We start from the raw sequence: 17,144 nt of genomic DNA, 5'->3' as shown, positions 1-17,144 counted from the left end.
GGGTTTATGGCAGCGGGGCCGTGCTGCCTTGCGTGCAGGGGCTGCCTCACAGCTGGAGGGGTCACCCCATGCCCGCTTCTCTGCCAGCCGGAACGGCCCGGGATGCTGCGGCTCGGAGGGAGAGAGAGGGAGGGAGGGAGGCAAGCTTGGCTCAGCCCTGTATTGTTGGGATAACTGAGGGGCTCCCTTCCCACTGCATCTTTTCTACGAGAAAATCCCTGAAGTGCTCCGTGGAGTCATTAGTTATTGGCAAACACGAGGGAGAAGATCATTCTACCTGTTAGCAGGCTTTGGTTGCATCCGCTTGTTCCCCTGTTTCTCAAATTTACTAACTCGGATGCACAGGCACTACACACAGCCAGCGAGACTCTGCCTTTCACCTGGATACCTGCAGAAAGGGAAGGAGGAAAACTCTCTTTAGGCAAATCCACTCCCTGGAGGACAGGAAAGCGTGTCACCGCTGTCACAAGCGGGCCAGTTTTGTGCCTGACTTACACCAGCACTTGCACAGGGTGTAAAGGCAAGTCCTGGAGTTCAGACGAGAGGAAAAAAAGTTTCATGTTTCCCCAAGCGTGATGTCCCTACAGTTCATATTTCACTGTCCCAGCACGACACAGTTCCACTCATTTTGTAGAGACTGGCCCTCAGTGGTCATACCGAGTATTTAGGTTGGAATTTGGAGAGTGTTACAATTAATCAGGCCCAAAAGGCATCCTGGCAGCAAATTACTTGATACAAACCACTGAATCTCCAATGAATATTTCCAATTTCTAATTAAAAAAAAAAAAAGGGAAAAGTATTCCCGATGTCTCGGTTAGTTCAAATTACTTTATTCTGAAACCAGAGGAAGTAACAGCAATCTTTTTCGTCAGTAGCTCTAAGATGAAACTTACAGCCAAAATATTAATTTCTCCATCCTCGGAGTCCACAATTTATTTCCCTCAATAATCCCCTATTTATACCACAAACATGAACCCAGAACAATTTAAACTCTTCGGGGTCCCGAAGCCGCGTGTGCTGCCGGAGCGGACACGGCGGGGCTGGCTGCTGGCAGCGCATTAGGACACTTTGTAGCGCAGAGATTGTCCGAGAGGTTTTGTTTTGGTTTTAATTGTCTCTATAGAGCAGGGAAAGCTTCCCGGCATCTCTCTAACTAGCTTTGTCTGCCCTGCGGAGCCCGGCGCTGGCTGGCCGGCCGGAGCACGGAGCTATGCGAGCGCGGCGCTTGTCACTCAGTTAAAGCCAGCATTTCCCCACTGCCGAGGACAAGGCCGGCCTTTATTGGCTGCACAACAAGATAACGGGCTTAATCTTCCCCAGTAACACGTGAGTTTTCGTGTATCACTTTAATCTGCGAGACACTGGGGCCGAGTGTCCCGTCACATGCCGATTTCACTGTTGTGTGAGCCGGGCGACTGCCCAGCTCAATGATGGATTGTTTGCTGGCTCTTAACAACAGGCAAGATGGTGAATGCCCCGGGGTGACAGACAGTGTGCAATGGGAACGGCCGCAAATCTGATGGCCCGGTTCAAGTTCACCTGACAAAGCTGGAGCAGTCTGCGAGCAGCGCTCGGGAAAGGATTATTCACACTGGCATTATATTTTTGAATGCATTTTTCTCCCCGCGCAGCTGCGCAGCTCCCCAAGACTGAAGGTTTATGCACCATAATAAAGAGATTTAATTTTTTTTTTCTCTCTCTCTCTTCCTTCTCCCTCTTTACACCTAGTTCTAATCAGTTGGCCCAGGGATAGGGCATCTTTCCAAACAACTCGGCACAAACATCACCTAGAAAACAATAGCATTGCTAAAACGCGGGGACAAAAGCCTAAAAATCTCCACTGGCTGCAGAAACAAAAGGGGACGGTTTTGTTAAAGCAAAGCCTGTTGGGGGACCCATCTTTTTTTGGATGGAACTTCGATGCTGTGCTCCCTTTCTCATCGAGAAAATCTCCCCAAAGAAATGATCCCAGCGCTGGGGGGCAGCAGGACATTGGAGGGGGATGAGGAGAATGGGAAATGAAGGCAGCTTTTCCCTGCCTTGCTGGACAATCTGCTCCCAAAGAGGTGTAGGGTAAAACAGTGTCCAGCCCATGGGTCATTCTGTGCACTGACCCGTGCCAGCCTAGGCCAGCAGCTCCACCGAGGGCCTTGTCAAAGACAGGCAGCTACAGATCTCGTTGCACTCCACGTGTTGATCATTAAAAAAGTAGGAAATTCCCTTCTTCCCGAAGTTGGAGCGCGAGACGTCTTTGCTGTTGAGGGAATGAATCTGGGGGTCTGTGAGGTAGATGAGGCCTTTCCCGTTACCTGTCACCCAACCTGTGGAAGAAATGGCACGTCTTGATACCAAACACCACAGCCTTTGTATTACCACGCTCAGGACTCTCTGCCTGGCATGGCCCTTGCCTCTGTTCATGCCACCTCAGTGATTCCCAGTTTGTTTCCGCCTACGGCTTGCCAAAGCAGAACCCCACGAGACACATAAGGAATTTTAATGGAATGAATACCCCAAAGATACCTGTGGGCTAGAAGCTGAGTGTGAAAGGCACAAACATCACTGTCATACACACCTTGAAGGTCGACAACAACGTCAGTTCCATTGGAGAACTCGTAGGAGAAGTGGCCGTAAGCCAGGCCGTACTCCGTGGCTTTGTACTCATTCTTCACTACCTTGGTGTTGTTGGACAGCTTCACAAACTCCCCAAGGATGTAGGGCTCCACACTCACACACCCTTTTATAATTCTGTCCTCCAGTATCTGAAAGGAGACGGCCTTGCTGTCGCTGCAATTGACCCAAGACACACTTTCTTGGAATTACTTACAAGACATTTCTTACCAGGAGCACTGCGGAGGGGATATAGAAGATTTGGGTAGGGACCTTCTGCTCATACAGCCTCTTGTTGAACTCTGTCACGTAGTACTGGGCGGTCATTTGTCGCTCCACATCACTGAAATGATGGAGGAGTCCTTTTTCTTCTTTATATTCCTTCCCAACATACCTAAACAAAAGGGGAAGCGTCTGGAGCGGCGTTTGTTCTGGATGCTGTGATACAGAAACATCACGGCAAAGCAGAACTCGTCAGAAGCAGATCCACCTGTGGGTGGTGCATTTGAAGTGGCTGTGATTACAGCTGGGTGGAATTCTTTTATTTTCTGTCTCACAGAGGTGAAAAATTATCCATCAAATCCTGGGATGGGGACTTCATAACACTGGAATGTTTAAACTCAACTCTTCTTATCTCTGAAGGGAGACCTGACTCAGAGGTATTAAAATACTGTTCTCCATCCAGAATAATTCATAAGCCACTTCTAGTAATGATCCGAACTCTGCAATCAGCTGCTGGAAGATGACCCTAAAGCAGCTTTTCCTTCCCAGAAATTACAGGGTAGAGTTACGTGGAGAGGTGGGAAAGATTGCCAAAACGTCCAACACATTCGGGAAAGCCATAAAATATCCTTGCTGCAGCAAATCTTAGCAGACAGGTTTTATTGGTATTCACAAATATGATAAACACTTTGTCTCAGGAATCTGCCAGGTCCATACCTTCCCAGGCTTTCTTCTTGGTGCAGGAAGTGGATCCAAAAGGCGCTTCTTTGCTTGCCCTCCTTGGCCACGTTCAGGTAGTCCCCGATGAACACGGCTGTCTCCTGGCCTGTCCACAGCCCGGATTTCTTGGAGTATTTCAGGAGAAGAGCAGCTACAAAAAAAAAAAAAAAAAGAAACAAACCAAAAATACCACGGGTAAAAGGGAGAAATCCACAGGACTGCTCTGAGCCTGTGTTGAGGACTGGCTGTTATTTATGATTAACTTAATGATCATTATCTCAAACAGTTTTCAGGGATGGCATGTGGATCCTAAACTAAAGTCATGGGATAGAAAGGAATAAAAAACTAAATCCTGACTAAAATAATGTGTTAAAAAGCCTGAGTCAAGCTTGTTCTCTGTGGAGGCACGCATTGCTGTGTGGGAACTCACAGTACGCTTTGTGAAGCTCTTTGGCCCTAAAAATCCCAGTAGGCATCAGTCTCTGGACAAGCCAATTGTGCTCCACCCCTGCCAGAAGCTGCTTGTAATCATCATCCCTCAGAAACCGAGCGTCCAGGATCTCTTCCTTCATTCTCCCAGGCGTGAAGGCAAAACCACTTCCCCTGGGGACTGAACCTCCAGGGGAGCTCGTGGGCATCTGTGCTGATCGGACCCAAGAACTCAGAGAGGAACTGGGCTGTCTCTTGCTGCTGACCACATCCTGAGACTTCTCTTCATCTTCTTCTGTAGTGGCACAGTCAAAGTGCTTGGTTGTGGGTATCTTTTCCCGGGAGGGCAAAGCTGTTGGCACACTGGGAGTTGCTTCATGCTTTGGAGCCAGTGCTGTCGGATGACTGTTTACTATGTCTCCCACACTGATGAGCTCAAATTCCGTGTCATCTACAGTTTCTGCCCGAGTGTCAACTTGAGGCACCTGGAGAGATCTGTTCCCCAGCATGGCAGATTTCCTCACCCGGTCACACGCAGAGGAGTCCCTGCTTGGTTTTGGCCCGATGCTCGTTGATGGTACAGACGTGCCCCTGTTTTGGGGGGGCTGTGCCTCAAACGAGGGATCCTCAGTGCTCTCTGCAGGTTCTCCTAGGTGGACCCACTCCAAGTGACCAACGCCTCCCTCCCTGCTGCTGTCCTTGGTCCTGCAGCTCAGCTCCTCGCAGCAAAAGGATTTCTCCTCCTCCTCCTCCTCCTCCTCCTCCTCCTCCTCCTCCTCCTCCTGCTCTGTAGGAGCAGAGTAAGAGATGTACAGGGAAGGTAGCTCATTGTTTGAGCCCTTTGCTTTCTTTTCGGAAGAACTCCTTCCATGGCGTCTTCCCTCCTGCAGCTCCTCTCCACAGAGGTACTCCTTCTCCCCCATCCTCCCTGCTCGACGTGCACACCCCTCTAAGGAATGCTGAGGAGACCCCCCACAGCCAGAGAGGGACTCCCGAGGAGCAGGATGCCAGGCTCTGGGAGGTAATGAGCACAAGGGCACATCCTGACCGTTTCCATGGGATTCTGAGGCGCAGCACTGCTCCTCCACTGAGCCCTTCTCCCCTTGCTGCCCGTCCCCGAGAGACTCTCTGCTGCTGTTACAACTCAGCTCCTCCCAGCTGAAAGAGGAACCAGATTTAGACAGCTTGCACCAAGAGTTCTCAGAAGTAGTGCTGTGGCTCCCGTTTTGCACTCTGCTGAAAGCATCGTTTCTGCTGTTCATTTTAATTTCTAATGGCTCCATCTCTTCTTCAAAGGAAATTTTCATCGCACCGGAGCCAATGCCTCGATTTCTTCGGCCACTGAGTCCCTCTGAGCTGCTTCCTGCTGCTGGTGAGCTCAGGATTTTCGCAGCACCTCTCCTCTGGTGAACTGTGTCTTCGGCAGTACACACAGCGTCCATGGTTTCGGTCTCTGTTCTCAAGGTTGTTATGCAAGCTCCCACCTGGATTTCTCCCGGTGCGGTTTTGCGAATCCCGCAAGTTCTTTCAAACACTTGGCACACTGACAGGTGATGCTGGGAGTGCTTGGCAAGGATTTTCTCAAAGCTGGTTTCCCCTTGCACGACAGGTTTTTGCACCAAGCCTTTATAACTGTCTGGGACATAAGACCTGGCATCGGAATTCTGGAAGCTTCCCACTTGCAGGCGCCGCTTCACGGATGCGATCAGAGACATGATCTCTCTGGCAAGAGTCCCTTTATCCTCCTCCTCTGGAAACAAGGTGCTGTAGGAGTACAGTTTTCCCAGGGCTTCCCTGCACAGCTGAGTGACCTCCCGGAGCTGCTGGCTCTCTCCGTAGAGCCATCGGTGCACGGTGGCGAGGCAGAAGGCAGCTTTGATGAAGCTGTGCAGCTCCTGCTTGCTGGTGATGGCACTCTGCTCCCCCTTGGTGAGGAGCCCGATCTCGAAGGATTCTTTGGCCTCAGACAAGTAGAAGTCTCTCTTTTCCGGGGGGCAGTCCTTGGAGTGGCTGTAGGACAGCAGACACATCCCACGGATGTTCTGGGAGGGGATCAAAGAGGAATGAAGGAATTAAAAACACGTTTCTTTCCCTTAAACGATTTGAGGCAAAGCTCGGCTCTAACGGCCTGCCGATACGTTTCCTGGTGGAAATAAACTTTCTCTTTTTTTCCCTTGGAAATACAGCTGTGGTTCTGGGAGAAGCAGCACTCCCAGGGCTCCGAAGCCCATCCTCACTCTGTGCATACCTTTCCTGATAGCAGTTCGGAGCGAACGTGCACCCCATATAACCAACCAAACCCTCAACATAGATATGCTACTCTGTTTGAAAGTCATGTCAGAGCCCAATTTAGCAGCCTGGACTCTTCCCCCGCACAGATCCCGCTTCCAGAGGGAGGAGCAACACTCACCACGGCCGTGAGGACAAACAGGGGGGTGTACTGGCTGTAGGCAGCTGCCAGCTTGCAGGCCTCAGCCGCCGATAACAAGCGGTGGCTGAACTCCCGCAGGAGGCTCTGAGGAAATAAAAAGAAGAAAAAAACCAATCACGAGGAAAAACCTCAACTCAAGGACTTTGTTTCCAAATGTGTGGGGCCTGGTAGGCAGGGACAATCAGATCTTAAACAGCAGCCTGGTCTGTTTCTGCAGGATCCTTTTTGCTAAGGTTTACCATGGCTATGTCACTTTTACTCTATAAATATTCTAAATATATACACTCTATAAAATACACTCTAGAAAATACTCTTAATATGTTCTTTTTCCTGAAGCCAGGCGTTCTCCCATCTAGGTGCTACCAAACTTTTTCACTGGGAGCAATAGAAGTTTCTTCAGCCCTCTCAGCACAGGAGAGGGAAACGCATGGGTGAATTTGAGACCACCCGAAGGATCCGCACACACAAACCCCAAACCGAGTCTCACCAGGTCAATGTCAGCATTGGTTTTAAAGCGTGCATAATCCTGCTCATTCATGGAAGAAAAGATGTCTGCCATAATGCCCAAGGATGTGGCAATTCCCTGGAAGAGAAATGAAAAACTTTCCTAGTGTTTTTTTTTTCCTCCTCCTGTATTTTGAATTTTACTGCTCTGCTACGTAGAACATGCCAGAATAACAAGAAAAGAAACACACAAACAAGATCCAAAGAGAAGCACGGCTAAGAAATTCAGAGACGTCATCTTGGTACAGTTTTATTAATTTCACTTGCAGGAAGCGTAATCTGGAAGACCTGATGCCACCTAAGGGCCTGCCTGGCCAAGTAATTAAGAAAACCAGGTATGCTTCCACAAAACTCACTGCAGAATTCCCTGCTGACGCTGAAATGGAGAACACAGAAATGTTCTGAGCTTGAGGTCAAGCTTTAAGACATGGCAGACAAGAGGTGACAAGGGCTGGGTTTGTGGGATATCTAATGCTGGGGTCCAATTACAAACCCTCTCCAAGCATCACCTGAGGACTCGCCAGGCTTAGGCTCACATTCCTGTTTAGCTACGGACACATGGTGCGACTGCTGCTTCATCTCCAGTGGGAAGATTAGTGCTGCCCAGCCTCACAAAGCTGTTAAGGACAGACACAGTGGCTTTGTGAGCTGTTCAGGTCCTGCAGGGCCAGGGGAATCCATCACCCACCCAAGCCAGCACAGCGCAGCCCCGCAAACAGACGTGCTTGGGGGGGGGGGGAAAAAAAACAAACACCATTAGCTGTAATCCTAAGAAATAGCTAAAATCTGTGGCTGCACTCTGGAATTAGTGTCAGAGGCACCAGAGGCATCCTCGGGGATGGGTCACTTCGGATGGTTCTGCCTAATGAGAAGTATTGCTTTCATCCCCCTGCAGGGAAAAACGAGCGCGGGTAAGGCCGTGCATGCACGCGGAAACAACGCGGAATACAGACTTTGCTCTGCCTGTTAACCCTGGCTGAGGTGTGTAATCGAAACACTGCTGCTGAAGGAAACAAAAGCTGAGCTGGAGAGATTATTGGGCTGGCAGGGAGATGCAGGGTGGAAGGGAAATGCTACCTTTTTGTCTGGCTGAGGAAGTTTGAAGTATCCCACGACTGAAGCCCAGATCAATTCCGCCGCCTCATACCACATCCCTGAAACAAACCAGAAAGCAGGCACTGGAGCAGGTGACTGCCAAGGATGGCTTTCCATAGCTTATTTTACACCTCTGGTCCTCAGAACAGGATAAAACCACACCCTGGCACGTTTTGCTTCAGTGACTCTGACCATTTATGAGTTTCCTTTAGCTTTTGGCTGTGCATAAACACCCACTTTGTCCCCATAAAGGACGCCAGCTCCACAGTCAGGGAAGATTTGGTGTCTCAGACCAAAAGCACAAAATGAAGGCTGCTGCCCCAAGTGCCAAGCCCTGAACACAAAAGTCCCTCCTGCTGAAAATCAGGGATTTTCCTGTGTCGAGAGAGGACATTGCTGGGATGTCCCCGTGATAAACTACTGCCTGCCAGTTGGGAATAGCGAATTTGGGACAAGTGTTAGCAAATACAGAGTGGCACAGGGAAAAAGGGAATATTTCAGATTATTTCTTGGCTCCAGGCAAGATTAGTAATTAAATGATAATTCCTGCAATATATTTACTCGTACATGGCCCCAGGCCCTTGCAGCAAGGAGATGGGTGTGCAACTCGTTCTCTGGGCCCGTTTTATGGGTATAGGGTGTTCACCACAAGCCAAAATTCTGACATTGTGCCTAGTGTGACATTTTAAAGGGGAAAAAAAAAAAAAAACCCAGGGGGAAATCTTGAGTGGAAGCTTTTAGAAGAGAGCCTCACCAAGCTTTTGCAGAATCTGTCCCCTGATTTGTAAGCAGACTGCCTGAACAAGAGTCCGATCGCTCTCCGCAGCGTATCGCCAGGTCCCTGCAGGAAGAGTGGGAAAACTCGGCATAGAATGGAAAATATTCCTGTCATTCTAAGCCTCCAAGGGTCACCTGAAGCCCAGCAAACTGCCAGGATTGTCCTCCTTGCACGGAGCCCCTTTCCATATGAGAATCTCAGCTTCTCATGGAAAAGAAACCAACAGAACCCTGAACTGCCTCAATTTTCACAGTTGTATAGCAACCTGAACATACCCACTAAAGCAACCCTGAAGAAAGGAAAACAAAACATATAAAGTCTGTAAGACATCCATATATTCAGTCTGTAAGATCAGTGGGAATGTGTAGGATGAACATTCCTCCAACAATCCGGATTCTTGAGGGGATAGAGCTGTCTTAGCTTTCTACATCACTCAGTTGCTTGAAATTGCTCCACAGGTTAAACTTCTCCGTTCAGAATGTTTTCTCACTCAAGTTAAGGTACACAAGGAGATTTCAAAAATAATGCTTCCACATCTTAGGAGAGAATGGTGAAGGAAAGAGACGTGCGATGTCAGGAGTCATTACTGGGGTTGGTTTGGCTTATTTGAGGCTGATGTAACTGTTAAAACTGGGATCAAAAATTGCACCAGAATAGCAAGTATGACACTGGAAAAGGAACTTATACATACCCGTTGCTCCGTTGTCATTAATCAGGCTGCTCAGGATGTATTCAGCTTTTAAAAGTTTACCTGATTGAAAATTAAAGACAAAAACGGATAGAAAATGAACACAAAAATGTATTGTGGCATGACGTGAATAAAAGTACTCATCAGGTATTACCTGCACAGAGAACTGCTGCTGTCCATAGCCAGAAACGCGTGTGCCCCACCTTCTGAAATTGGTGGTTGCACAGTAAGGGGAAATCGTGAATGTATCTTTTTTTTATTTTACACATGACACATTCCTGGAAGATTGTTGGGATTCCCGGCTCTTATTTCCCTCCCAGGAGAAAGCAGTCTAGCAGCAATGCTTTTGGATTCTGGCCCAAGGAAACGTGGGCTTTGGAAACCTATTTAGGTCTGACTAGGGAGTGTCTTGACATCCCACCATGGAAAGCAGAGCCACAGGAAGATGTGTTAAACACCCTTCAGGTGTTGTCCATGTTACAGGAATGATGGAATTTCATTTTTTGGTTTTTTATCCTGGAGGAGTTGTAATCTGCGTTGTTTGCATGGCCAAGTGGCCTCGCTGAAAAATAAAAAGCAGCTGGGACAGTGTCGAGAAAATGCCAGGATTCTAATTTCCTTTCCCAAGGCCCTTGGTCAGGAGTGCCGCAATTCAGATATCCCTGTTTGAAACCAGCAGGGAAGATTTGTTAAGGAACAAAAGCTCCAATTAGTATTTTCCACACCCTTTCACAATTTTCTCTCCTGCTTTTGGCTCTGAAACCCTTTATACCGGCCCCTTTGTACTAGTGAGAGGAGCCGGGAGGGCTCCAGGGGGCTGGGAGAAGGAAGGGCGTTTGGGAAGACGGCACCAGCGAGGGACCAAGCGTCCCTCTCCCGAGCCAGGTGTGTGCCCGTGGGGCTGCAGCCCGGGGGCAGAGCGGTACCTGCGTTGACGGCGAGGCGAGCCTGGCGGATGAGCAGCTGCGGGCTGATGGGAGCGCCGGGATGCAGGCGGTGCAGCCCCTTGGCGATCCGCAGGAGCCTGCTGGAGGCGTCGATCCAGTACAGGAAGCGGTCAATCAGGAACACCACGGCGGTGGCCGTGGCGCTGTCCCTGACCAGGATGGAGGCCTTCAGATAAGCCTGAAAAAAAACAAACAAACAAACAAACAAAAAAAACCCGCAGGCGTCCTCAGGGAAATTCACCTCCAGCGGCTCAGAGAGCTGGAAAATGCTCCGCTCCAGCAAACCTATTCCTCACCCCGTTTTCATTTTTTAGTTTGTTCGAGCTGTAGATATAATTCCTGATTTATTTTTTTTTTTGGAGGGGGGGGAGTGGTGTGTCTTTTTTTTTCCCAATTGTCTGATATTTGGAACTGCAGAATTTGGTGGTCCGCTGAGGAATTTAAGTCATGCCCGGCAGCAATTAGTTGAAAAGGGGGTGGTGAGACTGGGAAGGCTGGATGTGGTCACTGTAGCCATGGTCCTCTTTGGAGCTCAGGCCATCCACTCTGTATGCCACAAACGGGCCGGGAATCCAATGTTTTTCCCCTGCAGGCCATCCTTAACGACTACGAAGTGTCTATGAACTCTCCTGGGTTCCCACAGCAGTCGAGCCATTGCACGCACATGGGGAACTGTCAGAATTCCTGAGATCCTTGCCGTTACCAGGACAGGAGGCAGGCAAAGACAGCCAGAAGAGACACACAGCCTCATCCCAGGTGCAGAAGTCCCGTGGACCTGGGGACGTTTACCAAAAGCCCATCACTTACCATGCTGGGCAGGGCCTGGTATTCCCGGTGGAATGAGGAGGTGCCCCACACACTGACACCCAGGAGATTACTTTTCCAGAGTTTGCCAAGAGATCTTTGTCCAAATCCCCACCAGAGCATCAAGTAGCACCCTCAGAGGCGTGCAGGAAGAAGCCCATGTCAGTCTGGGGAAGAGCCTATGGCATGAAGGCCGCCTCGCAGCACCTATCCACGGCAAGCATTTCCCATTGTTTGCACTTCAGCAAGGCGGATTTGTACAAATTTCCTTTTTTATTTTTTTTTCCCCTTTTTCTTTTTCTTTTTTTTTTTTTTCTTTTCCCTTTCCTCTGCCCGAGTTGGATTTTCTAAGAGGATGGCACTTAAACAGGATTCCTGAAGCTCGGGCAGGCACAACTCCGCTTGTGCCAGCTACAACGGAGGAATCCCCCTCTCCAAGCACCTGTAAACTGACACTGCAAACCAGCCATTCCAAATGCTCATCAACAGGCCATATATTTAAGCACAGAGCATCGCCTAATCTATTTTTTTTTTCCTCCCCTTCTTCCTTTAATAGATCGGAGCACAAAAGCCTGAGAGAGGGTGACCTACCAAACAAAAGGGCCTTTGAGTTCCTAGGAAAAGTAGACTTGGAGGAGGATGGAAGGAATCCAAGTGGCCCTATTATTTCCACTTGCACTAATTAGACATTTTTCTGTCAGCTATTGAGCACTGCTGAGAGGCCAAACTCACTGAATTCATTTCTAAAGTGTTTACAGAAGTTTGCATCTGTTTGTGTCTCTTCAGGAGGAAAATAAGCACTTCAATAGCATTGTGGAAAATCTAAACGAAGCATCCTATTCTGAAGGGCTTGGCAGTCTTGCAGCTGCATAATTTAACTCCCCGCCTCAATGCCGAAACCTCTTGTGTCCCTCTCCAAACCCAAATGGACACAAAATGTAGAAAAGTCAAGCCAGGGGGAGAAACGAGGCTGGTTTTTTTATTTTGGTGGGGGGAGAGGCAGGGCCGCATGCTGTGTGGCACACAGCGCCAAGGCTCCGTGTCAGCCTCTGCAGCGACGTCCCCCCCGTTCCGAGCGGGACACCAAGAAATGAACACCCGCTCCTTTCATTCCCTGCCAACTCGTGTGGCTGGAAAATTCCTCAGCACCTCCAGCGAGCGCACCGGTGCGCCGGGCACGCACCCAAACCGTGCTCAGGGATCCTTCCAGAAACACCACTCCAAGACGATCCAGGGCAGCGGCTCCCCGAGCCAGGGAAACCCCTCTGGCTCCCAGGATGGCTCAGCCTGCTCCATCACAACCAGAGGCTGGCAGCCTACACAGATTTACTCACTTTCTCTACCGCTTTAGGCGCATCCAGAGAGAGAGAGAGAGACAGAGAGAGAGAGCGAGGTACGCGCGCACTTTGTTTTCACATCTGTGCCCACCACGTGAAATGGATCCGCCTAATTGAGTTTAGGGCACAAAGGGAACCTCGCGGCTGGGAAGTGGAATCAGGTGGTGGGAGAATTAAATTTGCGCCGGATTTCTATACACGGACCATTGGGGGAAATGCAAAGCAGCCTTTAGTGAAGGGGTTTCGCCTTAATGGCGCTGAGTGGGAGGGTGTGCGGTTCGCATGGCTCCCCGCATTAGCGGCCTCGGCTCCTCCTCGCGCCGGGGCTGAAGTTTGGGTCCCAGCTTTGGGTTCAAAGCCACGACGCCTCCTTTGCATTGACAATGGGGCCCGCTCCCAGGAGAGGGGAGAAGCTCAGAACCGGGGCCATCTGGCACTAGGACGGGCAGGAAAGCGTCAAAGGGAAATTATTGGTGCATAGTAAATGAGGATGAGGAGGAGGGGAAGGAAATAGAGGGAAATCTTTATGTGGCAGCTGATGTAAGAGGAATTACAAGCCCAAATAAATGAAATATTGATTTAATCCACTCTCTCGGCCCTCTTTATAAAGCCAAGATCCCAGAGGCAAGCCCTCCTCCACAGCCTGCGGGCTCAGGAGGATCCCCTTCGGAAAAACGCCTCCACAAACAGCGTGATTAAAAGCAGGGGAAAGAAGGATTTAATTTTCAGCGTCCCCCACAGTTTTGTGGGTGCTCTGGACTTCTGTGTTTGCTAACATCCACTCGTCTCAGACTGGTTCAGTCCTAGTTTCACTCATGACTGCAGCCGAGGTTTCAAATCCCTTTTTAAAAGTCACAAAACTAGGAGCGGCCAGCAAAGAATTCCTAACTCCATGCACAAGGCAGGAGCGTCGGAGGCATGCACGTACTTCCAGGTGCTTCAGCTCTCTCCCAAGAGCTGCTCCTCGTTAGCACTCCACTGAACCCTGACAAATTGCCCGGGTTTCTCTCCCCCTGTCAGATTAAACACGCAGCCCCAGCGCCGATGGATTGGGCCGCAGCCTTTCCCCGTTACCCCACGCGCCGCTAGCAAAGCCCGTCTTTCCCAGGGACCAAAGCTGCTGTCACCGAGCGGGACTTCTCTATCAATCCCTGCCTTTCAGCTGGCAATCAGAGCCCGCTCCACAAACAGCAGGGAATTAAGCCTCCCGCCACCCCGGTGATGGGCAGAAGAAAGCGAGTCTGGAGGTACAGACCGACACACGGGACAGTCACACAGCGAATTGCTGCACACCGAGGAACCGGCAGCTTCTGGACACTTCCCCCTCGGCTCAGAGCAGATGAGAATTCTCCCCCACCCCGAACCTGTAAATGATCTCAAGATATTCATCCTGCAGGAAGCAGAGAGCTGGGAATTCAGAGGCAGCAGCGTTAGGTCCATTAGGAGCAGTTCAAAACACCACAGACCGGGGCAGCTTTTACAACCAACCTCATCTTGCTTTGGCAACTGGGGAAGTCCTAGAGTGGGAACAGCTCCTGATGTCCTCAAGAAAAAAGAACAGCAGCATTTTGTGATGAGGACAGAAGGAGAGCTCCTGAAGTGCCCAGGAAGCTGCTTGAAGGGGGTTTCTGGGGGCCTCATATCCAACAGGGGAGCAGGGATTTGGGGGACCATGGTCACATGCAGGGTTCCTGCTCCTGATTAGTACCAAAGATAGAGAGGTGCCACAATCATTTTGTGGCCTTGGTTTGTTCTGGACCACTTATAAACGATTGTGGCACATTAAAAGGAGTTACTTTAATACTCAAATCTAGCAAAACCAGTGACAGAACCCCCCTGAGGGAGCAACAGCAAGTCCATTATCAACATCTAAAAATATAAGAGACTCTTCCCTGAATCCGTGTCCTGAAAACATCGATGCACTTGAGAAAAGACGATCTCGGGAATGCAACATTTGAAGTTGTAAATACTCCAGGAAGCTGCCTCTGACAGGAGTAAATCCTACCCATGAGCAAAGTGAAGTGACAGCCCTACACAAACCCAGCATCCAGCTTCCCTATTTTTTTTTTTTTAATGGTCCACATAAATTCTGCTGCAGTTTTCCCACACAGGCAGCAGAAGGCAGAGTGCTCTGCACCACCAGGGCAGTCACCCCGGACGGCTGAAGGTCCTCCGCCTGCACCTAATCTCTGACACTTCTCACTTACAAAGGCCCAGGGAGGCTGGGGTGCCGCGATTCCCTCCCGGTTTCAATTCATCCCTCACATCACTCACTCTCCGTTTCACTGGGATCACCCAAGAAGAGCTCTTAGCAGGCAGGTAGCAAAAGGTCAGCCTCAACAACCGAGATCCCAGGGCTACGATTTAGGGCTTTAATTCTCCCGTTACCACACCGACAGCTAGGAGGAGGAGAAAACGAAATCCTCAGCCCCGGCTTTAGTTCCTTTTCAAAGGCTCCCAGCTCTTCAGTGCCACACACACACCTACAGCAGTTAGGAATGGGTTCCCTAATGGCAATCCATCAGAACCTAATTACCCAAGGCCCAGCCAAGGGCTGCAGGGCCTTATTTTCCACTCTTTTCTACATTCCCATTAAATCCCATGAGATTCCGTGCTAGCAGGGCCAGGATCCGTGCTGCCCCATCCACGGCAGGGAGCACGGAGCCAGCCTGCACAGCTCCCTACAGAGGGACCAAAGGAGCCCCACTCTTGAAGGCTTTTCCTTTTGTATTCCCATTGTACCCATCCCAGCAGATCCTGGTCCGTGACCGAATGCAGGAATTACTGATGGGTACGATAAAAACGAAGTAAAGCCCCGCATCACCACTATGGGTTTGCAAACGGGGAAAAAAAAAAAAGAAATAAAAAAATTACGTAGCATGAATTATCCCACAAGAGAACTACGTGGGTGCATAGAGTTGTCCTTCAACTAAAGCCACAGCATGTTTTTTGGGATCAAAGCTCCCGTGGACATGGGCATGTTGCCCTCTATTGGCTGCTTACCGAGCATTAGGCTAATTCCATCTCTTGGGGAAAGCAAAGACCTGCAGGAAGGGCACCCCTGGCAGCCTCCCTTTGGGATCTGCAGGCCCATTCCGAGCCCCACAGCTCAGGTGGTATTTAGAGAGGAAAAATAATCCCTCCTTCTTTATCCCTGCCGGCAAAGATGCTGTGACAATTCTGGGGAAAAAAAAAAAAATTAAAAAAATCAGCCCAGTGTGTCCCAGTTTTGGCTTTTTGGTTACAGATGTTGGCTCTCACCCTCAGTGCAGATTCCCACCACGGGGGCTGCAGGAAAGGCTTGGTTTGCTAGCTGAAACCTGTTAGGAAAACGTGGAAAACACTGTGCTGAGCTTATTGAACTGTGGTGGCCTTCGGGTGGTGAATCCCGGCGGGAAATTAAAAAAAAACAAAACCCAAAAAAACCCCCTAAAATTCAAACCAAACCCTGCACCTTCTATGGGATGCAGAGGGGCATCCCCCAGCAAAGACCATCTGGGCATCCCCCAGAAGGAGGGCACTCAGAGGAGCTGCAGGGGCAGCTTTGCCTTCCTGAAGCGCCGAAGGAGCGCGGAGCTGCCGGCGAGGCGGAGCCCACTTTATTTTAAAGTGCGACAACACCGAGGCAAACCCTTGAAGCCGCAGCCTAATCCGCTTACTCCCTGTGCCGGTCTCATGGAGCTTTTCAGCCCCCTCCCAGGGCGAGGCATCCTCACCGAGAGCCCCGGTAAGCCAGCGCTGCCTCCTGCACCACCGCCAGTGTGTTATGGTAATGAAGCGCCTTTCATTCATGGATCTCAAAGCACTTTTTAAATGTAATGAATTACGGTTTATGAGCTTATTCTAAGCATGGCAAATTAAAATAAACAGAGAGGGAAAATTTTTAAAGGTTTTTCTTTTTCTTTTTTTTTTTTTTTCTTTTTCCGAACAATAAATCGATCACGACTTAATTTTTCTTTGTTCTTCAGGGAATTAAATTATCCTTCTGTCCCTCATGCCAAAAAAAAAAAAAAAAAAAAAAAAAAAAAGAAGAAAAAAAAGTTGCTCAGACTTTTATCTTTCCTCATCGCACTGTAATCACTTCTCTTCAGCCTCATTTTCCCCCCCAGCTTTTTATTCAAAGAACTGAGGCAGCCTTTGCTCTGTCTTTAAATTTTATTTAAAATAAAAAAGAGGGGGGGGAGAAGGAATGGATGAAGGGGAAAAAAATCCCTTTTCCTGACTAATACTAATAATACAGGTCAAAATGTCAGTCCATCTACAATTAAATGGAAAACAAAAAAGGTTTTCCCTTTTTCCCATGGTACAATGGCGCTGGAATATAAATTACCGATGAAGATGAAATAATACTTCAAAGCACATGGGGAAAGGCAGCACAACGTTTACAAAGTATTTTCCACCGCAGGATGGAACATTGGAGACAACGGCAACCAATGGACTTCAGGGGGTGTGGGTGAATAGCCCAAAACTAGCACGGAGGAGGATTTGAGGTCCCTATAGTCTCTGACCCCACGATAGGCTTTGTTTAACAAGGGCAGCTGCAGTTATCAACAGATGTTTCAGCAATAAATAATTGGTATCA

General features: G+C 49.4%; 1 protein-coding gene across 1 annotated transcript in view; it reads right to left on the bottom strand.

Annotated features, from left to right (window-relative positions):
• Nucleotides 1–810: 810 nt before the first annotated feature.
• The window catches only part of ALPK1 (alpha kinase 1), a 32,561-nt gene continuing 16,227 nt past the window's right edge, over nucleotides 811–17,144 (bottom strand). The window contains exons 4-14 of the mRNA XM_066184802.1: nucleotides 10,401–10,599; nucleotides 9,478–9,537; nucleotides 8,763–8,849; nucleotides 7,991–8,067; nucleotides 6,897–6,992; nucleotides 6,389–6,493; nucleotides 3,980–6,020; nucleotides 3,547–3,700; nucleotides 2,839–3,001; nucleotides 2,573–2,759; nucleotides 811–2,321 (exon numbers count right to left, since the gene is read on the bottom strand). Coding sequence (XP_066040899.1) covers nucleotides 2,125–2,321; nucleotides 2,573–2,759; nucleotides 2,839–3,001; nucleotides 3,547–3,700; nucleotides 3,980–6,020; nucleotides 6,389–6,493; nucleotides 6,897–6,992; nucleotides 7,991–8,067; nucleotides 8,763–8,849; nucleotides 9,478–9,537; nucleotides 10,401–10,599 — 3,366 coding nt within the window. The 3' untranslated portion in view covers nucleotides 811–2,124. The remainder of the gene's footprint in view (nucleotides 2,322–2,572; nucleotides 2,760–2,838; nucleotides 3,002–3,546; nucleotides 3,701–3,979; nucleotides 6,021–6,388; nucleotides 6,494–6,896; nucleotides 6,993–7,990; nucleotides 8,068–8,762; nucleotides 8,850–9,477; nucleotides 9,538–10,400; nucleotides 10,600–17,144) is intronic.

Source organism: Chamaea fasciata, unplaced genomic scaffold, assembly GCF_029207755.1.
Source record: "Chamaea fasciata isolate MVZ Bird 193981 ecotype frontalis unplaced genomic scaffold, bChaFas1.0.hap1 SCAF_6, whole genome shotgun sequence".
Lineage (NCBI taxonomy): Eukaryota > Metazoa > Chordata > Aves > Passeriformes > Sylviidae > Chamaea > Chamaea fasciata.
The sequence above is the reverse complement of the archived record's forward strand: the minus strand, read 5'-3'. Positions and strand labels throughout refer to the sequence as shown.